At 66.7% G+C, this 23,416-nt stretch overlaps 3 protein-coding genes across 3 annotated transcripts; 2 read left to right on the top strand and 1 right to left on the bottom strand.

The window, feature by feature from the left end:
• The first annotated feature begins 397 nt into the window (after nt 1-397).
• CARM1 (coactivator associated arginine methyltransferase 1) lies at nt 398-14,962 on the top strand. The gene is made up of 16 exons (XM_088538979.1): nt 398-566; nt 6,806-6,931; nt 7,021-7,127; nt 7,208-7,312; nt 7,776-7,886; nt 9,959-10,136; nt 10,223-10,313; nt 10,387-10,468; nt 10,552-10,637; nt 10,732-10,821; nt 12,080-12,217; nt 13,406-13,495; nt 13,570-13,682; nt 14,417-14,494; nt 14,672-14,740; nt 14,823-14,962. The coding sequence occupies exons 1-16, from the start codon at nt 422-424 to the stop codon at nt 14,957-14,959; spliced, it is 1,746 nt and encodes a 581-aa protein (XP_088395105.1). The 5' UTR covers nt 398-421; the 3' UTR covers nt 14,960-14,962.
• Nucleotides 14,963-15,572: 610 nt separating this feature from the next.
• YIPF2 (Yip1 domain family member 2) lies at nt 15,573-17,397 on the bottom strand. Its single transcript, XM_088538977.1, has 8 exons — nt 17,346-17,397; nt 16,930-17,039; nt 16,727-16,807; nt 16,567-16,648; nt 16,363-16,479; nt 16,121-16,281; nt 15,835-16,011; nt 15,573-15,764 (listed from the first exon to the last, which is right to left on the bottom strand). Exons 1-8 carry the CDS (start codon nt 17,374-17,376, stop codon nt 15,657-15,659), a joined length of 867 nt encoding a protein of 288 aa, XP_088395103.1. The 5' UTR covers nt 17,377-17,397; the 3' UTR covers nt 15,573-15,656.
• Nucleotides 17,398-17,620: 223 nt separating this feature from the next.
• On the top strand, nt 17,621-21,114 carry TIMM29 (translocase of inner mitochondrial membrane 29). The gene is made up of 2 exons (XM_088538982.1): nt 17,621-17,655; nt 20,492-21,114. Exons 1-2 carry the CDS (start codon nt 17,643-17,645, stop codon nt 21,112-21,114), a joined length of 636 nt encoding a protein of 211 aa, XP_088395108.1. The 5' UTR covers nt 17,621-17,642.
• Nucleotides 21,115-23,416: the final 2,302 nt, after the last annotated feature.

Here is a 23,416-nt window from a genome sequence, read left to right as displayed (position 1 = left end):
CAGTCCCATCCCGGCTGTTTCCTGGCTCTATCCCGGCCCCATCCCACCTCGATCCAGGTCCCCTCCCGACCCCATCCTGGCTCCATCCCAGTCCCATCCCGGCTGTTTCCTGGCTCTATCCCGGCCCCATCCCACCTCGATCCAGGTCCCCTCCCGGCCCCATCCTGGCTCCATCCCAGTCCCATCCCGGCTGTCTCCTGGCTCCATCCTAGTCCCATCCTGTCGCGATCCTGGTCCCATCCCGGCCCCATCCTGTCGCGATCCCGCTCCGCTCCCGCCCTCCCACCCGCCAGGGGTCGCTCCCCCCCCCCCACCACGCAGGCGCCGCCGGGCGGATGTGACGCAGCGACGCCGCGAGGGGGCGGCGCGCGGCGCCATGGGCCGTGTGGGCGGCGCGGGGGGCGGCGGCGGCGGCTCCAAGATGGCCGCGGTGTCGGTGTTCGCCGGCGTGCGGCTCCTCACGATCGGCGACGCCAACGGCGAGATCCAGCGGCACCAGGAGCAGCAGCCGCTGCGCCTCGAGGTGCGCACGGGGCCCGACAGCGCCGGCCTCGCGCTCTACAGCCGTGAGTGGCGCCGCACGGGGCCGGGGGGGGGGCTCCGGTTGGGGATGGGGGGGGGGCTATGGGGCTGGATCTATGGGGGGGGTATGGGGAGGTGGGGGGGGCTATAGGGGGGGTCTGTGCGGTTGGATCTATGGGGAGGTGGGGGGGCCTGTAGGGAGGTGGGGGGGTCTATAGGGTTGGATGTATAGGGAGGTGGGGGGGGGGTCTATAGGGCTGGATGTATAGGGAGGTGGGGGTCTATAGGGAGGTGGGGTGATCTATAGGGCTGGATCTATGGGGAGGTGGGGGCTCTATAGGGCTGGATCTATGGGGAGGTGGGGGGGGTCTATAGGGTTGGATGTATAGGGAGGTGGGGGGGGTCTATAGAGTTGGATATATGGGGGGGTCTGTAGGGCCGGATCTATGGGGAGGTGGGGGCTCTATAGGGCTGGATGTATAGGGAGGTGGGGGGTCTATAGAGTTGGATATATGGGGGGGGTCTGTAGGGCCGGATCTATGGGAGGTGGGGGCTCTATAGGGCTGGATGTATAGGGAGGTGGGGGGTCTATAGGGAGGTGGGGGGGTTCTATAGGGTTGGATGTATAGGGAGGTGGGGGGGTGTTTATAGGGCTGGATCTGTAGGGAGGTGGGGTGGTCCATAGGGTTAGATCTATAGGGAGGTGGGGGGTCTATAGGGTTGGATGTATAGGGAGGTGGGAGTCTATAGGCTTGGATGTATAGGGAGGTGGGAGTGTGTATAGAGCTGGATCTATGGGGAGGTGGGGGCTCTATAGGGCTGGAGATGGGGTGGTCTATAGAGTTGGATATGTAGGGAGGTGGAGGGGTCTATAGGACTGGATCTATGGGGAGGTGGGGGCTCTGTAGGGCTGGATCTATGGGGAGGTGGGGGGGCCTGTAGGGAGGTGGGGGGGGCTATAGCGTTGGATGTATAGGGAGGTGGGGGGATCTATAGGGAGGTGGAGAAGTCTGTAGAGTTGGGTCTATAGGGAGGTAGGGAGTCTATAGGGAGGTAGGGAGTCTATAGGGTTGGATGTATAGAGAGGTGGGGGGTCAGTGGGGGTCTACAGAGATGTGGGGGGGTCTGTGAGGGGAGTCTATAGGGCTGGATCCATAGGGAGGTGGGGAGGGGTCTACAGAGCTGGATCTATAGGGAGGTGGGCGGTCTATAGGGAGGTGGGGGCTCTATGGGAGAGAGTCTATAGGGTTGGATGTATAGGGAGGTAGAGACTTCTATAGGGCTGTGGGGGGTCTATGAGAGGATTTGTAGGGCTGGATCTATAGGGAGGTGGGGAGTCTATAGGAGGAGGTTTATAGGGCTAGATCTATAGGGAGGTAAGAGGATCTATAGGCTTAGATCTATAAGGACGTAGATGGACGTAGATGGTCTGAGGGAAGTCAATAGGGTGGCATCTATAGGGAGATGAGAGATTTAGCGGGGTCTATATGGCTGGATCTATAGGGAGGTGGAGGGGCTATGGGGGGCTGGATCTATAGGAAAAATGTGTGGGGGGGTCTGTGGGGCTAGATCTATAGAGAGATGGAGGTCTATAGGGTTGGATCTATAGGGAGATGAGAGACTGTGGAGGATGGGTCTATAGTGGGGCGTGGGGGGATCTGTGGGGCTGGGTCTATAGGGGAGGCTCTGGAGGTGCTGGATCTATACGAGGCTGGGTCTGTGGGGCTGGATCTATAGGGGAGGCCTATGGGGAGCTGCATCCGTGGGGCAGGGGGGCTCCGGGAGCCCCCCCGTGCTGGACCCGTGGGCTCCGTTAGGGGCAGGGGGACCTATGGGGGGCCCTATGGGGCTGGGGGGGGCCTATGGGGGGCCCTATGGGGCTGGGGGGGCCTATGGGGGCCCCTATGGGGCTGGGGGGGCCTATGGGGTGCGGGAGCCTCCGGAACCCCCGCGGCTCCGAGTGAGGGGGCGGGAAGGGGGATCCCGGGATTGTTCTGGCGATCCCGGGAGGGCCTTTCCGGAGGGTATCCAAGGACGGAGCGCCCGGAGTGCCCCCCGCCTGTCCTCTGGCTCCGTCCGCGCATCCCGATCCGTCGGATCTGTTGCGTCCGCGGGCGGCTCCGGAGAGCACCGGGAATGGGCGGGATCCCGCCCAGCTCGGAGCAGCCCCGGAGCCAGGGAAGCAGCCGAGGTCATTCCCGCTGCCTCCGGCCCGCTCCGGATGGCGTTCCCGGTCCGAGGCTCCGCGCGGCGCCGGAGGCATCGGATTCCGTCCCCCTTAGCGCGTTATTCCTGTTAATTGTGTCAAATCCGGCTCCGGAGTGGGAACGCGGGGACAAAAGCCTGGATATTCCAGGCTTTGTGTCATGGTTGTGGTGGTCCTGGCTCCGGATTCATTGCGGGATGATCCCGGGTGCCTGGGAAGGACCAGGTGGGTCGGGATAACCCCCTATGTCAGGTATCGACTTTATCCGGATTGGATCCGCTCCGGTGATCCCGGTGCTACTGGATTCCCAAGAGTTGGTTTGTGGATCCGCTTTCCTGAGGCTTTTCCTATGGGAAGATGCATTTGGAGCTCCGTGAGGAGATCTGGGCGTGGGGAGGCTTTGCCAGCATTCCCAAAGTCCGGAGCCCTTGTGACATCCGGGATGGGAATGGGGGGACGGATGCAGGGATGACGGGAATGGAGGAGCTCATGGAAAACAGGAGCTTTTCCTGGCCGTTCCCTCCGGATCGATGCCGGCCGCTCCGGGCGTTCGCACGTGCCGATGCCGGCCGCGCTCCGCCTTTGTTTTCCCAACCCGCGGAATTCCGGCCGCCCGGGACTTCCTTCCCTGCTCCGCGCCGCCGGAAACCTCCTCCCGGCGCCGAGGGGCGGGAAGCGCCGGGAGCCGGTTCCTTCCTTCCCGCTCCATCCCGTGACCTTCCGGGCGATCCGCAGCTCCCGCTCCGGCCGCGTTCCCCTCGGAACGATCCCTTTCGCGCCGCGGGGGGATTTGCCGGGATTATCCGCTCTGTGTCCGTCGCCGGGTGCTTTAATCCACCCTCTTTTCCTTGGGAGCGGGATTCCCGCTCCGGGGCTCTCGCGGGTTAATTCCCGATGATTAAAGGGGTGCTGGGAGGTGAAGATTCCCCTCCGGAGAGGGATCCGCTTCCGAGACAACCGGAATAGGGAAGTCTGCGGAGGTGCCGGCTCATTGTCCGATCTCGACTCCTTGTGGAATTCCTCCCTTGTGCCTTTTTCCAGTGGCAACGGAGCTGATTTTGTTTTCCACAAATTAATCCCAGATCCCGATTTTTCTTTTTAAAGCAGCTCCCTGCTCCGAGGTGTCCCGGATCCCGCTTGGTTTTGTCCGGGATCTTCCCATGGCGGCTCTGATGAAGCTCCCTGCTCTTTTCCCTTGGGAATTCGGCGGCCTTTGCCGCACATGCGGGATCGGGGCTCTGAGATTCCCGGAGCTCCGGCTCCCGGGATGCTAAAAGCAGGACAAGGCCGAATCTGGGACACTTCGGAGAGACGGGAATGGCAGCGCTCGGCCCTGCACAGGCTCCTTATCCATGAGTTTTCCCTGTGGGATGTTGAGACCCTGCAGGGCGAGCACTTTGTGGGAATTTTGAGGGAATTTGGGGTCGCTTGGTGCACGGATCTCTCCCGTACAACCCTGGGATAGCAGGAATGCTGCTCTTGGAGCACTCCCGCGCTCGTTCCGGCATTCCCAGCACAGCCGAGCTCTCGGATAACCCCCCTCTTCCCAGCGCTCCGAGCCTTTGTGCCGCCCGGGAAGGCGGGGGAGCTGCGGAGGCCGCGATCCCTGGGAATGATCCCGGCTTTTCAGCGGCCGGGAAGCCCGGAGCGCCACTGCTGCCCCCTTTGATCCTCACAAAGGACCCGGGGGCCCCACGGGGATGGGCGGAATTTGCATTTCATGGAGCGGCGCCCGGAGCCGCGGAGGCTTCCCGGGATGCTCCGATCCGCGCCGGGATGCTCCCATTCCCATCCCTGCTCCGTGGCCGAGCTCAGGGCTCTCCCTCTTTCGGGCCCATCCCGGAGGAAACACTCCATCGTTTTGGGAGCGCCGTCCTCGGGATTGGATCCGGGAGCGCTCCGGGATCCTGGAAAGTCCCTTCTTGGCCGTGGGAGCCTTGATCCAGAGCGAGGGGCATCTGCACGCTTGGGAACGCCGGATTTATCCCGCATAAACCCGGGAAGGCCGCCGGGTCGGGCTGTTTAAAGCGCCGGCTCTGCCGGAGCCGCTCCGTAAGGCGATCCGTACGGATCCCTGCGGATCCGCCCCGCTCCCCAGCCGCTGCCCTTGCTGGGATGCGGATCCGGGCTTGCCCGGCCCTCCCTCCTTCCCAGGCCTCATCTCCAAGGCAAATCCCCTGCGGATCGGGGGGAAAAGCAGGGAAAGCCGGAGGGAAAAGCAGGGAAAATCGTCGCCGAGGCGGCGCGGATGGGTTTGACAGAACTGGGTTACGGAGCAGCGCGGGAAGCGGGTCGCGTCCCGGTGCCCGTTCCCGCTGCCGCTTCCCGCTCCGCCTGGGAAAGGGGGTCGGGAGACGCCTGGAAAACTCCCGAGGTGGAGGCTGCGCGTCCCGGAGCGCCGTTTTGGGGGGCAAAATGGGAAAGGAGGGACCGGCCGCTGGGAAAGACGCGGGGAGGGAAGCGGAGGCTCCGCAGGGATGTGGGGGCTCCGCAGGGATGTGGGGGCTCTGCAGGGATGTGGAGGCTCCACAGGGAAGCAGAGGCTTCTCCGCAGGGATGTGGGGGCTCCGGATGGATGCGGAGGCTCTGGATGGGTGTGGAGGCTCCAGAGGGAAGCGGAGGCTCCGCAGGGACGTGAAGGCTTGGTCGGGGAATTGGAGGCTCTGCAGGGATGTGGGGGCTCCAAAGGGATGTGGAGGCTCTGCAGGCATGTGGAGGCTCCAGAGGGAGGCGGGGGCTCTAGAGAAGCAGAGGCTCGGGAGGGACATGGAGGCTGTGCAGGGCCATGGGAACTCCAGAGGAAAGTGGAGGCTCTGCAGGGATATGGGGGCTCTGGAGGGACATGGAAACTCCGGAGGGATCTGGAGGCTCCAGAGGGAAGCAGAGGCTTGGGAGGGACATGGATGCTCCGCAGGAACGTGGGGGCTCCAGAGGGACATGGAGGCTCTGGAGGGATGTGGAGGCTCCGCTGGGGCATGGGGGCTCCCTAGGGCCGTGGAGGCGCCGCAGGGAAGTGGAGGCTCTGCAGGGCCGTGGGGACTCCAGAGAGAAACAGAGGCTCCGGTGGGATGTGGAAGCTCCAGAGGGAGGTGGAGGCTCCACGGGGAAGCAATGGCTCGGGAGGGACATGGAGGCTGCAAAGGGAAGCGTAGGCTCCGCAGGGATGTGGGGGGCTCCGTAGAGATGTGGAGGGTCCAGAGGGAGGTGGAGGCTCTGGAGGAAAGTGGAGGCTTGGGGGGAACTGGAGGCTCTGCAGGGCCGTGGAGGCTCCAGAGGGAAATGGAGGCTCCGGAGGGATGTGGAAGTTCCAGAGGGAGGTGGAGGCTCCATGGGGAAGCAGAGGCCTAGGAGGGACATGGAGGCTGCGGAGGGACGTGGAGGCTCCGCAGGGCCGTGGGGGCTCCAGAGGGAAACGGGGTCTCCGGAGGGTCATGGGGGCTCCAGGGAGATGTGGAGGGTCCAGAGGGACATGGAGGCTCCAGAGGGGAGTGGAGGCTTGGGGGGAAGTGGAGGGTCTGGAGGGAAGTGGAGGCTCTGCAGGACTGTGGGGACTCCAGAGGGATACGGAGGCTCTGCAGGGACGTGGGGGCTCCAGAGGGAAGTGGAGATTCTGCAGGGATGTGGGGGCTCCAGAGGGACGTGGAGGCTCTGGAGGGAAGTGGAGGCTTGGGGGGAAGTGGAGGCTCCGCAGGGCCGTGGAGGCTCCGGAGGGAAACGGGGGCTCCGGAGGGATGTGGGGGGGCTCCAGAGGGAAGTGGAGGCTCGGGGTGAAGTGGAGGGTCCAGAGGGAAGTGGAGGCTCAGGGGGAAGTGGAGGCTCTGCAGGAACTTGGGGGCTCCAGAGGGAAGCGGAGGCTCCCGAGGGATGTGGGGGGCTCCGCAGAGACATGGGGGCTCCAGAGGGAAGTGGAGATTCTGCAGGGATATGGAGGCTCCAGAGGAAAACGGAGGCTCTGGAAGGATGTGGGGGGCTCTGGAGGGATGTGGGGGGCTCCGGAGGGATGTGGGAGGCTCCGGAGGCCCCGGAGGCCGGCGGCTCCCGGGCAAGGGAGGCCGGCGCGAGCTCCGTGTCCCGCAGCGGAGGACGTGTGCGTGTTCAAGTGCGCTGTGTCGCGCGACACCGAGTGCAGCCGCGTGGGCAAGCAGAGCTTCATCGTCACGCTGGGCTGCAACAGCGTCCTCGTGCAGTTCGCCACGCCGGCCGGTACGTTCCCGGCCTTCCCGGCATTCCCGGCGCCCCGCCGGCGCCTCCGGAGCGCGCTGACGTCCCGCCGGGATCGCTCTCCCTTCCAGACTTCTGCTCCTTCTACAACATCCTCAAGAACTGCCGCGGGCACAACACGGAGCGCTCCGTGTTCAGCGAGCGCACGGAGGAGTCCTCGGCCGTGCAGTACTTCCAGGTGAGCATTCCCGGCGCGCGGAGGCCGCCCGGGAGCGCCGGGCCGCCGTCCGACGCTATTCCCGCTTCCCATTCCCGCAGTTCTACGGGTACCTGTCGCAGCAGCAGAACATGATGCAGGATTACGTGCGGACGGGCACCTACCAGCGCGCCATCCTGCAGAACCACAGCGACTTCAAGGACAAGGTGAGCCGCGTTCCCGCCCGGATCCGCGCACGGAACATCCCACCTGCCCCCTTTCCACACTGGATTTCGGGCCGCTTCTCTGCCGGGGTTTTTTCCACGGGAATTATAAGGAGGCTTCGTTAACGTTCTCCAGCCAAATCCGCGTTTTCCTGTCTGGAATCTCCTGTGGCTTTTCCCTGCCTCCTCCCTGGTCTTTTTTTATCCTGGATAACCGGGACATGCTGCACACGAGCCGCCTCCGAGCACGTGTTCCCTGAGCAGCTCCGGCTCCGGAGCTCCGGGAACGCTCCGAGCGCTCGGCCCCTCTCCCAGCGGCTCCGGAGCTCCGGGAACACTCAGAGCGCTCGGCCCCTCTCCCGGGCGGCTCCGGAGCTCCAGGAATGCTCGGAGCACTCGGCCCCTTTCCCGGCGGCTCCGGAGCTCCGGGAACGCTCCGGCCGCAGCGTTGCCCTCTCCGTTGCAGATCGTCCTGGACGTCGGCTGCGGCTCCGGAATCTTGTCCTTCTTCGCGGCGCAGGCCGGAGCCAGGAAGATCTACGCGGTGGAGGCCAGTACTATGGCCCAGCACGCCGAGGTGCCCCCTATAGCTCCCTATAGCCCCCTATAGCCCTGCAGCTCTGCTGGGGTGCTCCCTATAGCCCCTTAGAGCTCCCTATAGCCCCCTATAGCCCTGCAGCTCTGCTGGGGTGCCCCCTGTAGCCCCTATAGCCCCGTGGTTCTGTAGAGGTGCACATTATAGCTCCCTATAGCCCCTATAGCCCCATGGCTCTGGTGAGGTGCCTCCTATAGCTCCTATGGCCCCATGGTTCTGTCAAGGTGCCGCTTATAGCCCCCTATAGCCCCTTATAGCCCTGCGGCTCTGCCGAGGTGCCCCCCCATAGCCCCTATAGTCCCTTATAGCCTCCTATAGCCCCGTGGCTCTGCCGAGGTGCTCCCTATAGCTCCTGTAGTCCCTATAGCCTTTATTGCCCCACGGCTCTGCCGAGGTGCTTCTATAGTCCCTATAGCTCTGTGGTTCTGCTGAGGTGCCCCTTATAGCTCCTATAGCCCTTATTGCCCTGTGGCTCTGCTGAGGTGCCCCCTATAGCTCCCTAGAGCCCCTATAGCCCCACAGCTCTACTGAGGTGCTCTCTATAGCCCCTGTAGCCGTTATTGCCCCACGGCTTTGCCAAGGTGCCCCCTATAGCCCCTGTAGCCCCACGGCTCTGCCAAGGTGCCCCCTATAGCCCCTTATAGCCTCCTATACCCCTGTGGCTCTGCTCGGGTTCCTCCTATAACCCCCTATAGCCCTGCGACTCTGCCAAGGTGCCCCCTATAGCTCCTATAGCCCTTATTGCCCCACAGCTCTGCCGAGGTGCCCCATATAGCCCCTCTAGCCCTATGGCTCTGCCAAGCTGCTCCCTATAGCCCCTGTAGTCCCATGGCTCTGCCGAGGTGCCCCTATAGCTCCTATAGTCCCTATAACCCTGTGGCTCTGCCAAGGTGCCCCCTATAGCCCCCTATAGTCCCTATAGCCTCTTATAGCCCCGTGGCTCTGCCAAGGTGCCCCTTATAGCCCCACGGCTCTGCCAAGGTGCCCCCTATAACCCCCTATAGCACTGTGGCTCTGCCAAGCTGCTCCCTATAGCCCCTGTAGTCCCATGGCTCTGCCAAGGTGCCCCTAGAGCTCCTATAGTCCCTATAACCCCACGGCTCTGCCAAGGTGCCCCTTATGGCCCCCTGTAGTCCCTATAGCCTCCTGTAGCCCCGTGGCTCTGCCAAGGTGCCCCCTATAGTTCCTATAGACTCCTGTAGCCCCGTGGCTCTGCCAAGGTGCCCCTGTAGCTCCTATAGTCCCTATAACCCTGTGGCTCTGCCAAGGTGCCCCTTATGGCTCCTATAACCCCACGGCTCTGCCAAGGTGCCCCCTATAGCCCCCTATAGTCCCTATAGCCTCCTATAGCCCCGTGGCTCTGCCAAGGTGCCCCTTATAGCCCCACAGCTCTGCCAAGGTGCCCCCTATAGCCCTGTGGCTCTGCCAAGCTGCTCCCTATAGCCCCTGTAGTCCCATGGCTCTGCCAAGGTGCCCCTATAGCTCCTATAGTCCCTATAGCCCTGTGGCTCTGCCAAGGTGCCCCTTATGGCCCCCTGTAGTCCCTATAGCCTCCTGTAGCCCCGTGGCTCTGCCAAGGTGCCCCCTATAGTTCCTATAGCCTCCTGTAGCCCCATGGCTCTGCCAAGGTGCCCCCTATAGCCCCACGGCTCTGCCAAGGTGCCTCCTATAGCCTCCTATAGCCCTGTGGCTCTGCTGGGGTTCCTCCTATAGCCCCTATAGCCCCCTATAGCCCTGCGGCTCTGCCAAGGTGCCCCCTATAGCCCTTTATAGCCTGCTACAGCTGTGCGGCTCTGCCAGGGTTCCTCCTATAGCCCCTATAGCCCCTATAGCCCCCTATAGCCCTGTGACTCTGCCAAGGTGCCCCCTATAACCCCCTACAGCCCCATAGTTCTGCCAAGGTGCCCCCTATAGCGCTTTATAGCCTCCTATAGCCCCACGGCTCTGCCAAGGTGCCCCCTATAGCCCCCTATAGCCCTGTGGCTCTGCCAAGGTGCCCCCTATAGCCCCCTATAGCCCCACGGCTCGTGACACCATGCGCCGCCTGTCCGCAGGTGCTGGTGAAGAGCAACAACCTGACGGAGCGGATCGTGGTGATTCCCGGGAAGGTGGAGGAGGTGTCGCTGCCGGAGCAGGTGGACGTCATCATCTCGGAGCCCATGGGCTACATGCTGTTCAACGAGCGCATGCTGGAGAGCTACCTGCACGCCAAGAAGTACCTGAAACCCAGCGGTGAGCGCCGCCCCCGCGCTTCCCGAGCCGCCATCCCGCCCGGAATCCCGCGGGACGCGTCCCCACCCCTCCGCTCCCCTCCGCAGGGAACATGTTCCCCACCATCGGCGACGTCCACTTGGCGCCCTTCACCGACGAGCAGCTCTACATGGAGCAGTTCACCAAGGCCAATTTCTGGTGAGTGCTGCCCCATCCCGAGCGGTTTTCCCGGAGACGCCGTTCCCGAGCTTTTCCCGTTTTCTCCCGGCAGGTACCAGCCGTCCTTCCACGGCGTGGACCTCTCGGCGCTCCGAGGAGCGGCCGTGGACGAGTATTTCAGGCAGCCCGTCGTGGTAAGCTCCTCCCGGCACGGCCGCTCCGCAGCCTCGGAGCCGGGCCGGCATTCCGGGATCTCATCCCGCTCCTCTCGCCCCAGGACACCTTCGACATCCGGATCCTGATGGCCAAGTCGGTCAAATACACGGTGAACTTCTTGGAAGCCAAAGAGGGCGACTTGCACAGGTGGGTGCGCGACGCACCGGGCGCATCCGGCACATCCGGAGCCGGGATCGTCCCGATGCCGGGATCGTCCCGACGCCCTCCGCGCTCCTTGCAGGATAGAAATCCCCTTCAAGTTCCACATGCTGCACTCGGGGCTGGTGCACGGCCTGGCCTTCTGGTTCGACGTGGCCTTCATCGGCTCCATGTAAGCGCGCGGGGACGTCGTGGTGCCGCCGCGCGCTCCGGGTGCCACCACGGTCCAGGTGCCACCGCGCTCCGGGTGCCACCGCGTTCCGGGTGCCGCCGTGCGCTCCCGGTGCCACCACGCGTTCCAGGCGCCGTGCTCCCGGTGCCGCCACGTGCTCTTGGTGCCGCCGTGCGCTCTGGTGCCGCTGTGCGTTCCCGGTGCCGCCGCACGCTCCTGGTGTCACCACGCTCCCGGTGCCACCGCGCGCTCCGGATGATGCCACATGCTCCCGGTGCCACTGCGCGCTTCCGATGCCACATGTTCCCAGTGACACCGTGCGCTCCGGGTGCCGCCGTGCGCTCTGGTGCCGCTGTGCGTTCCCAGTGCCGCCGCACGCTCCCGGTGTCACCACGCTCCCGGTGTCACCACGCTCCCGGTGTCACCGCGCGCTCCGGATGATGCCACACGCTCCCGGTGCCACCGCGCGCTCCCGATGCCACACGCTCCCAGTGACGCTGTGCGCTCCAGGTTCCGCCGTGTGCTCCGGGTTCCACCATGTGCTCCGGGTGCCGCCGTGCGCTCCGGTGCTGCTGCGCGCTCCCGGTACCGCCACGCTCCCAGTGCCACTGCGTGTTCTGGTGCCACAATGCTCTGAGTGCCACCACGCGCTCCGGGTGCCGCCACGCACTCCGGTGCTGCCGTGCGCTCCCGGTGCCACCGCGTGCTCCGGTACCACCATGCTCCGGGTGCCACCACGCACTCCCGGCACCACCGCGCGCTCCCAGTGTCACCATGTTCCGGGTGCCACTGTGCGTTCCCGGCACCGCCGCACGCTCCCGGTGTCACCATGTTTCGGGTGCCGCTGCGTGCTCCGGTGCCGCTGCGCGCTCCCGGTGTCACCGCGCACTCCGGGTGCCGCCGTGCAGTCCCGGTGCCGCTGTGTGTTCCCGGCACCGCCGCGCGCTCCGGGTGCTGCCATGCGCTCCCGGTGCCCCCGCGTGCTCCGGTGCCACCACATTCCTGGTGCCACCACGCGCTCCCGGTACCGTCGCGCACTCCCAGTGCCGCCGCGCTCCGGGTGCTGCCATGCGCTCCGGTGCCACCGCGCTCCGGTGCCACCGTGCTCTGGGTGCCACCGCGTGTTCCGGGTGACGCCACGCACTCCCGGTGATGTCACCGTGCTCCTGGTGCCACCGCGTGGTCCGGATGCCGCCGCGGGCTCCCGGTGCTACCGTGCGCGCCCGGTGCCACCCCCTGTCCCCTGCTGTCCCCGCAGCATGACCGTGTGGCTCTCGACGGCGCCCACGGAGCCGCTCACGCACTGGTACCAGGTGCGCTGCCTGTTCCAGTCGCCGCTCTTCGCCAAGGCGGGTGACACCCTCTCGGGGACGTGTCTGCTCATCGCCAACAAGAGGTGAGTGGCGGCCACCGGCCACCGGGCGGAGGGGCCCTGCGAGCTCGGGGTGGCCCTGGGTGTCCCCTTGAGCTCATGGTGGCCCTCGGGGACCCTGTGTGTCCCCGCGAGCTCAGAGTGTCCCCGTGAGCTCATGGTGGCCCTCGGGGACCCTGTGTGTCCCCGCGAGCTTGGCGCATGTCCCCGTGAGCTTATTGTGGCCCTTGGGGACCCTGTGTGTCCCTGTGAGCTTGGCATGTGTCCCCGTGAGCTCATGGTGGCCCTCGGGGACCCTGTGTGTCCCCGCGAGCTCAGAGTGTCCCCGTGAGCTCATGGTGGCCGTCGGGGACCCTGAGTGTGCCCATGAGCTCAGTGTCCCCATGAGCTTATTGTGGCCCTCGGGGACCCGGTGTGTCCCCGCGAGCTCAGAGTGTCCCCATGAGCTCGTGGTGGCCCTTGGGGACCCTGTGTGTCCCTGCGAGCTCAGAGTTTCCCCCCGAGCTCATGGTGGCCCTTGGGGACCCTGTGTGTCCCTGCGAGCTCAGAGTGTCCCCATGAGCTCGTGGTGGCCCTTGGGGACCCTGTGTGTCCCTGCGAGCTTGGAGCATGTCCCCGTGAGCTTATTGTGGCCCTTGGGGACCCTGTGTGTCCCCGCGAGCTCAGAGTGTCCCCGTGAGCTCATGGTGGCCCTTGGGGACCCTGTGTGTCCCCGCGAGCTCAGAGTGTCCCCCCGAGCTCATGGTGGCCCTCGGGGACCCTGTGTGTCCCTGCGAGCTCAGAATATCCCCGTGAGCTTGGCATGTGTCCCCATGAGCTCATGGTGGCACTTGGGGACCCTGTGTGTCCCCGTGAGCTCAGAGTGTCCCCATGAGCTCAGAGTGTCCCCACGAGCTCCATGCAGTCCCCGGGGTCCTCACATGTCCCCGCGAGCTCCATGCGGTCCTGGGGGACCCCGTGTGTCCCCATGTGTCCCCACAAGCTCCATGCGGTCCCAGGGGTCCCCGTGAGCTCCATGTGGTCCCGGGGGTCCCTGCACATCCCCATGCGTCTCCGCGAGCTCCATGTGGTCCTGGGGGACCCCGCACGTCCCCATGGGTCCCCACGGGTCCCCACAAGCTCCATGCTGTCCCTGGGGTCCCCACAAGCTCCACGCTGTCCCTGGGGTCCCCACGTGTCCCCGCGCGCTCAGGCCGTCCCGTGCCGCCGCAGGCAGAGCTACGACATCAGCATCGTGGCGCAGGTCGACCAGACGGGCTCCAAGTCCAGCAACCTCCTGGACCTGAAAAACCCCTTTTTCAGGTGGGAATCGCGCCGGGAAGGGGGGGAACCATCCCTGCGTCCCCCCCCAACTCGCTCATCCCCCCGTCCCGCAGGTACACGGGGACGACGCCATCGCCGCCGCCCGGCTCCCACTACGCGTCGCCCTCGGAGAACATGTGGAACACGGGCAGCTCCTACAACATGAGCTCGGGAATGGCCGTGGCCGGTGCGTGCGGAGCCGCGGGCCCTTCCCGCCCGCCGGGAGCGCCCGGCTCAGCGGGATGCGGCGCTGGGCCGCGGTGCTGACGTCCTCCCGCTCTTCCTCCTCCTCCTCCCACTCTTCCTCCTCCTGCTCTTCCTCCTCCTGCTCTTCCTTCTCCCGCTCTTTCTCCTCCTCATCCTCCTCCTCCTGTTCTTCCTTCTCCACCTCTTCCCCCTCTTCCCGCTCTTCCTTCTCCTGCTCTTTCTCCCGCTCCTGCTGCTGCTCTTCCTCCTCCCACTCTTCCTTCTCCTCCCGCTCTTCCTCCTCCTCCTCCTCCTATTCTTCCTTCTGCACCTCCTCCCCCTCTTCCCGCTCTTCCTTCTCCTCCTGCTCTTCCTTCTCCCACTCTTCCTCCTCCTGCTCTTCCTGCTCTTCTTCCCCCTCCTGCTGCTGCTCTTCCTCCTCCCACTCTTCCTTCTCCTCCCGCTCTTCCTCCTCCTCCTCCTCCTCCTGTTCTTCCTTCTCCCGCTCTTCCTCCTCCTTCTCCTCCTCCTGTTCTTCCTTCTCCACCTCCTCCTCCTCCTGCTTTTCCTCCTCCTCCTGCTCCCTCCTCCTGCTCCCTCCTCCTGCTCTTCCTCCTCCTGCTTTTCCTTCTCCACCTCCCACTTTTCCTCCCCCTCCTCCCGCCCTTCCTTTTCTTCCCGCTCTTCCTCCCCCTCCTCCCGCCCTTCCTCCCGCTCCTCTTCCTCCCGGCACAGGGATGCCGGCCGCCTACGACCTGAGCAGCGTCATCGCCGGCGGCTCCAACGTCGCCCACAACAACCTCATCCCTCTAGGTGAGCGGCCGCCCGGGAAGCGCCCCGGGAGGCTCCCGGGAGGCTCCGGCCCGGCCTCGCCGCCGGCGCCGGTGCGGGGGCGGCTCTGGCCCCCGCTCCCGCCCCATTCCCGTTCCCGGTGCGGCGGGGGGAGCCGGGCCGCCCGGCCGCCCTCAGCCGCCTCCGCTCGCTCCGCAGCCAACACCGGCATCGTGAACCACACGCACTCCAGGATGGGCTCCATCATGAGCACCGGCATCGTCCAAGGTACCGCCGCGTCCCGCCGGCCGCGCCGCGGCGCCGCCGCCGCCGCCTCCCGCTCATCCCGCCCTTCCCGCTCCTTCCGCAGGCGGCTCCGGCGGGCAGAGCGGCGCCGGCGGCAGCGCCCACTACCCCCTCAACAGCCAGTTCACCATGGGCGGCCCGGCCATCTCCATGGCGTCTCCCATGTCCATCACCACCAACACGATGCACTACGGAAGCTAAGGGCGCCGGGAGCCGGGATCCCGCCCGCGGCGCCGCCGTTCCCGCCGCGCCGGACTGCGCTTCCCGCCCCCCGCAGCCGGGGGGGAGGATTTTCCCGTCGCGCGGAAGCCGCGGCCACCGGCGCATGGACCTGGACAGGTTGTTTTTTTTCTCGATTTATTTCGTTTTGGGTTTTTTTTTTTTTTTTTTGCCTTTTTCTAACGAAACGTCGGAACCTCCGGACCCGCTGGAGCCGCTCGCGGAGCCGCCGCCGCTTCCAGCGCCGCTCCGGGGCGGCCGGAGGCGCCGGCTCCGCACGCGGGCGGCGGGCGCTGAATGTACCCGGCGGAGCCGCTCCCGGCTCCCATCCCGGCCCCGCGCGCGGAAGCGGAGCCGGCGCCTGCTCGTGTCCCGCACTCCTTCCCCTTCCCATCCCGGCGGCTTTGGGACAGGAGCCGCCGTCCCCCCCCCGCTTCCCGGGGCCGCAGTGTCGGATTTGGCGGCTCCGTGGGTTTCCCGGCTGTAGTAGTGAATAAACGGGAGGGTTTCGGAGCCTCGCACCCGGATGGCTTGGATCCCGCCGCGGCATCTCATCCCTCCCCATTCCCAACCCGGATCCGCCGGGAGACGATGCGGCCGCGCTCCCGGCTCTATTCCAGGCGCCGTTTCCATAGGGAAGAGCGTGGTGTCGGGAAGAGCCGGGCGCTGGCGGCCGCTCTCACTGCGCGGCCCTGGATACATTGGTGGCATCTGGGGCCACCGCGGCGCTTCCCGTGGGATGCAGGGGCTCCGGAGCGGCGCTGCCGGGCGCTTGGATGAAATAGAGCTGGGAGGAAAAGAGGGATGTCGGGATGGCGGCGTTCCCGGCGTTCCGGCGCGGGGGACGGCGCCGGTACCTTGCAGGCGACGGCGAGCAGCGCGTGCAGCGTCACCACGGCCAGCGGCAGCGCCAGCGCCGCCACCGGGCCCCGGCCGGGCGCCCGGAACGTCAGCGCCAGCACCGAGGCCGGGAGCAGCGCGGCCACCGCCAGGAGCAGCCACTGGAGCCAGGCGGCCGGGATGGCCCAGAGAACCTACGGAAGAGCACCCGGATCAGGCAGGGACGAGCGCGGAGCCGCGGCCGGCCCGGATCAGGCAGGGATGAGCGCGGAGCCGCGGCCGGCCCGCCGGTCCCGTCCTCACCGCGGCCGGGACGCAGGCGGCCAGGGAGTATCCGTAGGCGCTCACGGTCTCCAGGAGGCTGTAGGAGCCGGAGCGGGAGCCCGGATGCCACCGCAGGAAGCCCCAAAGCGCCAGCGGCGCCAGCCCCGCGTAGCCGAACACCAACGTGGCGGCCACTGTCACTGCAGGGAGGGGACAAAGAGCCGGGGGGTCACGGAAAAGCTCCGGCTTCTCCCCTTCCCGATCCGTGCGCGTCCCGGCACCTTTGTGGATCTGGGAGCCGGAGTGGGAAGTGGGAGCCGCCCGTTTTTCCAGCACGTGGGACAAGTGGCTGCTGACGGCCAGGGACAAGGACAGGGTGACGCAGATCCAGAAGGGGCCTGGAAGGGCCAGAATGTGCTGAGTTCCCCCCCTCGGCATTCCTGGAGCCGCGGCATTCCCAAACCTGCGGCATTCCCGGCTCTCACCGTAGAGATCAGGGTTGTTCCGCAGCCGGTGCCGCACGAAGTTCTTCCCCGGCAGCACCGAGCCCCGGATCCGCTCGAGCACCTGTGGGAAGGGAGCGGGAGCGGGAGCCGCTTCCCGGCGGATCCGTGTCCGCCAGGGATCCGCCCGCGGCTCCGGTACCTGCGGGGTGTCCACGTCGAACAGGCTCCGGTAGAACTCGAAGCTCCAGAAGTTCCGCGGCTGCTTCTGCCCGGCCAGGAGCTGCGGGGAGGGAAGGGGCCGGGATGGGTCCCCGGAGGATCCCGGCGCTGCTCCGGGGGATCCGGGATTCCCTCCGGAGGATCCGGGATTCCCTCCGGATCATCCCGGCGTCGCTCCCTCACCTCGGCCGTGTCTCCGGCCTCGCCGTCCTCCTCCAGCCCCAGGTCCAGAGCCGCCTCCTGGCCCTGCCGCCCGCCCGGACCCGCCAGCGGCTCCGCCGGCTCCTCCGGATCTGCAGCGGGATCGGGAGCTGAGGGGGGGGCGGCGGGAGCTGCCCTCCCCCCGGTGCGACCGGGTCCGGGGGATCCCGGTACCGAGAGGATCCTGGTACCGGGGGGATCCCAGTGCTGCCGGGTCTGGGGGATCCCAGTACCAGGGGATCCCAGGGTGGCCGGGTCCGGGAGATCCCGGTACCGGGGGGATCCTGGTACCAAGAGGATCCCGGTGCTGCTGGGTTTGGGGGATCCCAGTACTGGGAAGGATCCTGTTACCGGGGGGATCCCGGTACCGGGGGACGGATCCCGGAGCGGACGCTCACCCGGGAAGCGGAGCTGCTCGGACGCGGCCATGACGGAGCCTCCTGTTGCGGGAGGGAAACGCGTCGGGGGGGAGGAACCGGGACCGGGACCCCCGTGAACAGACCAAGACCCCCGTATCCCGCCTCCCCCGGGATCCCGGTCCCGGTTCCCCCCCCCCAGATCCTCCGCCCCGTTCTGGTCCCTCCCGGTCCCATCCCCGCCCGGAACCCCCCGCCGCGGTCCCGGTTCCCCCCCGCCCCGGTACCGGCCCGGCCTCACGGACGTGGCTTCCCCCCCCCCCCGCCGCTGCCGCCGCGATGGTTCCGCCCGGTCCGTTCGCACGCGGGTCCCCCCCCGGCCCCGCTCTCCCCACCCCCGCCGCGATGGTTCCGCCCGGTCCGTGCCCGCGCGCGCTCCGGCCGGGGCCGCTTCCGGCCATGGCGGCCCCCGGGAGCGGCGGGTGGTGGCGGCGGGCGGCGGAGGGACGAGTCGGTGAGAGCGGGGGGGGGGAGGCCCGGACGCCTGGGCCCACGGGGGGGATCTGGGACTGCGGGGGCCACTGAGGGGGTTGGGGGGTCCCGGACTCCTGGGCCCCAAATGGGAATTGGGGGGGGGGTCCCCGCGGGGCTCTCGATGTCCCCACCGTGTCCTCGGCCCCACGGGGCTGTCCCGGCCCCACGGTGTCCCCATCCCTGTGGGGCTCTCCCTGTCACGCCGTGTCCCCGTCCCCACGTGTCCCCGTCCCCGCGTGTCCCTATCCCTACATGTCCCCGTCCCCACGTGCCCCTGTCACACCGCGTCCCCGTCCCCGTCCGTCCCCGTCCCCACGTGTCCCCGTGATGCCGCAGGTCTCCGTCCCGTCTCCCTGTCCCCATGTGTCCCTGTCACGCTGTGCCCCCGTCCCCATGTGTCCCCGTCCCCATATGTCCCCATGACGCCGTGTGCCCCCATTCCTGCGTGTCCCTGTCCCCGCATGTCCCCATCCCCACGTGCCCCTGTCCCCACATGTCCCCATCCCCACGTGCCCCCGTCCCCATGTGCCCCCATCACGCCACATCCCTGTCCCTGCGTGTCCCCGTCCCCGTGTGTCCCCATCCCCACATGTCCCCATCCCCTCATGCCCCTGTCCCCACGTGCCCCCGTCCCCGCATGTCCCCGTCCCCGTGTGCCCTCGCCCCCACGTGCCCCCATAGCGCCACATCCCTGTCCCCTTGGTCCCCGTATGTCCCCATCCCCACGTGCCCCCGTCCCCACGTGTCCCCATCCCCACGTACCCTCGTCCCCACGTGCCCCCATCACGCCACATCCCTGTCCCCGTGTCCCCCTCCCTGTTTGTCCCTGTCCTCACATGCCCCCATGATGCCACATCCCCGTCCTCGTGTTTCTCTGTCCCCACATGTCCCCGTGACGCCAAGTGTCCCTATCCCGTGTCCCCATCCCCGCATGTCCCCATCCCCACGCGCTCCCGTCCCCGCGTGCCCTCGTCCCCACGTGCCCCCATCACACCACATCCCCCTTCCCACATGTCCCCATGACGCCGCGTGTCCCCGTCCCATGTCCCTGTCGCACCGTGTCCCCATCCCCACATGTCCCGGTGACACTGCGTGTCCCCGTCCCCACGTGCTCCCGTCCCCGCGTGTCCCTATCCCCACATGTCCCCATCCCCACGTGCCCCCATCACGCCACATCCCTGTCCCCGTGTGTCCCCGTCCCCACGTGCCCTCATCCCCGTGTGCCCCCATCACCCCGTGTCCCCGTCCCCATCCCGCCATGTCCCCGCACACCCCCGTGACGCCGCGTGTCCCCGTCCCGCTGCGTCCCCGCGCGCCCCGATGACGCCGCGTGTCCCTGTCCCCACGTGTCCCCGCACATCCCCATGACGCCGCGTGTCCCTGTCCCCACGCGCCCCCGTGCCGCCGCGTGTCCCCGTCCCTGTCCCCACACACCCCCGATGACGCCGCATGTCCCCATCCCCATCCTGCCATGTCCCCGCACACCCCCGTGACGCCGCATGTCCCCATCCCATCCCGCTGCGTCCCCGTGCCCCCGTGATGCCACGCGCCCCCATGACACCACATGTCCCTGTCCCCACGTGTCCCCACACACCCCAATGACGCCGCATGTCCCCATCCCCATCCCGCTGCATCCCCGTGCCCCCGTGACGCCACGTGTCCCTGTCCCTGTCCCCACGCGCCCCCATGACACCGCGTGTCCCTGTCCCCACACACCCCAATGACGCCGCGTGTCCCCGTCCCCATCCCGCCATGTCCCCGCACACCCCCGTGACACCGCGTGTCCCCGTCCCGCTGCGTCCCCGCGCGCCCCGATGACGCCGCATGTCCCCATCCCCATCCTGCCATGTCCCCACACACCCCCGTGACGCCGCATGTCCCCATCCCGCTGCGTCCCTGTGCCCCCATGACGCCACGTGTCCCTGTCCCTGTCCCCACGCGCCCCCATGACACCGCGTGTCCCCGTCCCCACGTGTCCCCGCACACCCCCGTGACGCCGCGTGTCCCCATCCCATCCCGCTGCGTCCCCGTGCCCCCGTGACGCCACGTGTCCCTGTCCCCGTCCCCACGCGCCCCCATGACGCCGCGTGTCCCTGTCCCCACGTGTCCCCGCACATCCCCATGACACCGCGTGTCCCCGTCCCCACGTGTCCCCGCACACCCCAATGACGCCGCGTGTCCCCGTCCCGCTGCGTCCCCGCACACCCCCATGACGCTGCGTGTCCCCATCCCCGTCCCACCGTGTCCCCACGTGCCCCCATGATGCCACATGTCCCCGTCCCTGTCCCCGCACACCCCAATGACGCCGCGTGTCCCTGTCCCCACGCGCCCCCATGACACCACGTGTCCCTGTCCCCACGTGTCCCCACACACCCCAATGACGCCGCATGTCCCCATCCCCATCCCGCTGTGTCCCCGTGCCCCCGTGACGCCACGTGTCCCTGTCCCTGTCCCCACGCGCCCCCGTGACACCGCGTGTCCCTGTCCCCACGTGTCCCCACACACCCCGATGACGCCGCGTGTCCCCATCCCATCCCGCTGCGTCCCCGTGCCCCCGTGACGCCACGTGTCCCTGTCCCCACGCGCCCCCATGACACCGCGTGTCCCCGTCCCCACGTGTCCCCGCACACCCCGATGACGCCGCGTGCCCGCAGGTCGCTGGTGGCGGGCGCTGCTGCAGGACTACGCGCAGTCGGCGCGGGACGCGGCGCGCGGCGCCCGCTCCCGCCCGGCGCGGGCGGCCTCGTGGGCGCTGCTGGCGCTGGGCGCGGCGGCCTGCGCCGCGTCGGCGCCCGACGCCGCCTCCTTCGACGCGGCGCTGCTGGACGCGGCCGGGCGGCTGCTGCTGGTGCCGCCGGCGCTGCGCGGCGCCGACGCCGAGCGCCACGTGAGCCGCCTGCTGCGGCTGCGCGCGGCCGGGCGCCTGCGGCACCGCGACGCCGGGCTGGCCGCGCTGCTGCTGGAGGCGCCGGCCGAGACGGTGCCGCCGCCGGCGCCGCTGCGGCCGCGCTGGCGCGAGCTCCCCGCGCGCGTCCTCGACGTCGGCTTCCTGGGGCGCTGGTGGGTGCTGAGCGCCCGCGCGCGCCGCTGCGACGTCAACGACGACGAGTTCCGCGTGCTCCCGCCGCACCTGCGGGGCCTCTCGGCGCGGCAGCTCCGCTCCGAGCGCAACGAGCGGCTCTTCCAGGAGAAATTCCGGCCCGTGGTGCTCAGCGACGAGCAGATCCGGCGCGCCGAGGAGGAGGACGCGGCGCTGCGGCGGGCGGCCGGGCAATGAATCCGGCCGCGCTCCCGCGTTCCGCGTCCGTGCGCGTTCCCTGGATGCGGCGGGAAGCGCCGGGCGGCAGAGGGTGCTGCCGAGCTGAGTTCCGTGTCCCAGGAGAGCCGGAATCCTGTGCCGGAGGGTCGGAATCCTGAGAGAGAGACAGAGAGAGCCGGAGAGTCGGGATCCTGTGCCAGAGAGTTGGAATCCTGTGCCGCAGAGTCGGAATCCTGTGAAACCCCAAATCCCGCTTTTCCCCTGGGATTTAGGGCAAGTTTGGGAAATCAGGAAGCTCCAGGCTGGTTTTGTGTCTCACCGACGTCCTGCCGGGCTCCTCGGCAGCCCCTGAGCTCTGTGGATCAATTAATCACTGCTTAAAACATCCGTTATTCCCACCACGATCCATAAAGGATGATAAACTCCCATCGATCCCTTATGGATTATTTACAGCCCGTGTCTAGCACGGAGTTGTGCCTTTTCCCGGCTGTTTTCCGCTTTCGGGATTTGCCCCCGTCAAATATCCGGGTGAATCCGCACCGAGTCCGAGGATCTCCCGCCACTGCCACTGGCTGGAGCGGAGCATCCCTGAGCTCCGCAAATCCACAGGGATCTGCCTGCGGTTGAGTCGGGATGGGCAGTGCAGCCCGGGAATATTTGCCTCTCTGCTGGAAAATCCTGGTGTCCGCAGGGATTCCCATGGCCCATTCCCATGCTCAGATTCGGGGGGGAGTCCCTGGGGCTGGGAAATCAATCCGGATCCATGGGAATCCAAGGGCGATTCCGGAGCTGTGGGTGGCTCTGGCCCAGCCCTGGAAGCGTTTCAGGCGGCCGCAGCTCCAGATAATTAACGGCATCGCCAGGAAACGCTAATTACAGCAGGGGCTCGTGCCAGGGAATGACGGCGCTCGGCTTCTTTATTCCCCCCAGCTGCTTCCGAGCCGCTTCGGAAACGATCCTGGGAGCGTCTCCAACGCGCTCGCGTGTTTTCCTCCAGGAAAAATCCTGGGAAAATCGCACTCCTGCCCTTTTCCACCAGCCATTGGGGAATCCCTGTTCCAGCTTTTCCTACATTCCTCATGGACTCCTTCCCTCTTGGACTTCATCTCAGACCCCCCTTTTCCCTCATGGATCCCATCTCAGACTACCCCTTTCCTCATGAACCCCCCCTTTTCCTTCATGAATCTCCCTTTTTTCCTCAAGGGTCTCATCTGAGACCCCTCTTTTCTCTCATGGATCCCCTTTTTCCCTCATGGATCCCTCTTTTCCATCACGGATCTCTCTCAGAACCTCTCTTTTCCCTCATGGATCCCTCTTTCTCCTCATGGATCCCATCTCAGACCCCCATTTTCCCTCATGGATCCCTCTTTTCCATCACGGATCTCATCTCAAACCCCTCTTTTCCCTCTTGGATCCCCCTTTTCCCTCATGGATCCCCCTTTTCCCTCATGGATCCCCCTTTTTCCTCATGGATCCCTCTTTTCCCTCATGGATCCCATCTCAGATCTCCCTTTTCGCGTATGGATCCCCCTTTTCGCATATGGATCCCCCCTTTTCCCCTCATGGATCCCTATTTTCCCTCACGGATCTCCCTTTTCCCTCATGGATCCCTCTTTTCCCCTCATGGATCCCATCTCAGATCCCCCTTTTCCCCTCATGGATCCCCTTTTCTCCTCATGGATCCCTCTTTCTCCTCATGGATCCCATCTCAGACCCCCCTTTTTCCCTCATGGATCTCTCTTTTCCATCACGGATCTGATCTCAAACCCCTCTTTTCCCTCATGGATCCCTCTTTTCCCTCATGGATCCCCTTTTTCCCTCATGGATCACATCTCAGATCCCCCTTTTCCCTCATGGATCCCCCTTTTCCCTCATGGATCCCCCTTTTTCCCTCATGGATCCCTCTTTTCCGTCATGGATCCCCCCCTTTTCCCTCATGGATCCCATCTCGGAGCCCCCCTCCCTCCATGGCCCCCCCTTTCCCTCCCCCCCCCCCCCCCGCGCAGCCCCCCCTTCGCCGCACGTGGCGCGGCCAGTGCGCATGCGCGGAGGAGGCGGCGCGGGGCGGGGGAGCCCCCGGCAGCCTCGCTCCCATGCCTCCCCCGCCTCCCAGCCCCGCCCCCGGCCCCAATCCCGCCACCCCATTGGCTGCGGCTGGGATGGAGCCAGCGCTACGGCGGGTTGCGCGGCTCCCATAGGCTGCCAGCGCGCTCGAGGGGGCGGGACGGAGATCGCGAAGCCGGGGGGAGCCTCCCATTGGCTGTCCGCGCGGAGCAGAGGCGGCGGGCGGGCCCGCCTCACCCCATTGGCTGTCGAGCGA

This window comes from Tinamus guttatus, unplaced genomic scaffold, assembly GCF_059628265.1.
Source record: "Tinamus guttatus ecotype Peru unplaced genomic scaffold, ASM5962826v1 Tinamus_guttatus_pri_ptg001307l, whole genome shotgun sequence".
In the NCBI taxonomy this organism is placed as follows: Eukaryota; Metazoa; Chordata; class Aves; order Tinamiformes; family Tinamidae; genus Tinamus; species Tinamus guttatus.
This window is presented reverse-complemented; position numbering and strand designations above follow the sequence as displayed.

What these genes read in the sequence shown, in the direction of transcription:
- YIPF2 (XM_088538977.1), bottom strand. Translation starts at nt 17,376, where the DNA reads ATGGCCGCGTCCGAGCAGCTCCGCTTCCCGG. An exon ending in CGAGCAGCTCCGCTTCCCGG is followed by an intron (nt 17,040 to 17,345) that starts GTGAGCGTCCGC and finishes ATCCCGCTGCAG; the next exon opens with ATCCGGAGGAGCCGGCGGAG. An exon ending in CGGCTCCCAGATCCACAAAG is followed by an intron (nt 16,282 to 16,362) that starts GTGCCGGGACGC and finishes CCCTCCCTGCAG; the next exon opens with TGACAGTGGCCGCCACGTTG.
- CARM1 (XM_088538979.1), top strand. Translation starts at nt 422, where the DNA reads ATGGCCGCGGTGTCGGTGTTCGCCGGCGTGCGGCTCCTCACGATCGGC. An exon ending in AAAGAGGGCGACTTGCACAG is followed by an intron (nt 10,638 to 10,731) that starts GTGGGTGCGCGA and finishes CGCTCCTTGCAG; the next exon opens with GATAGAAATCCCCTTCAAGT. An exon ending in CAACAACCTCATCCCTCTAG is followed by an intron (nt 14,495 to 14,671) that starts GTGAGCGGCCGC and finishes CTCGCTCCGCAG; the next exon opens with CCAACACCGGCATCGTGAAC.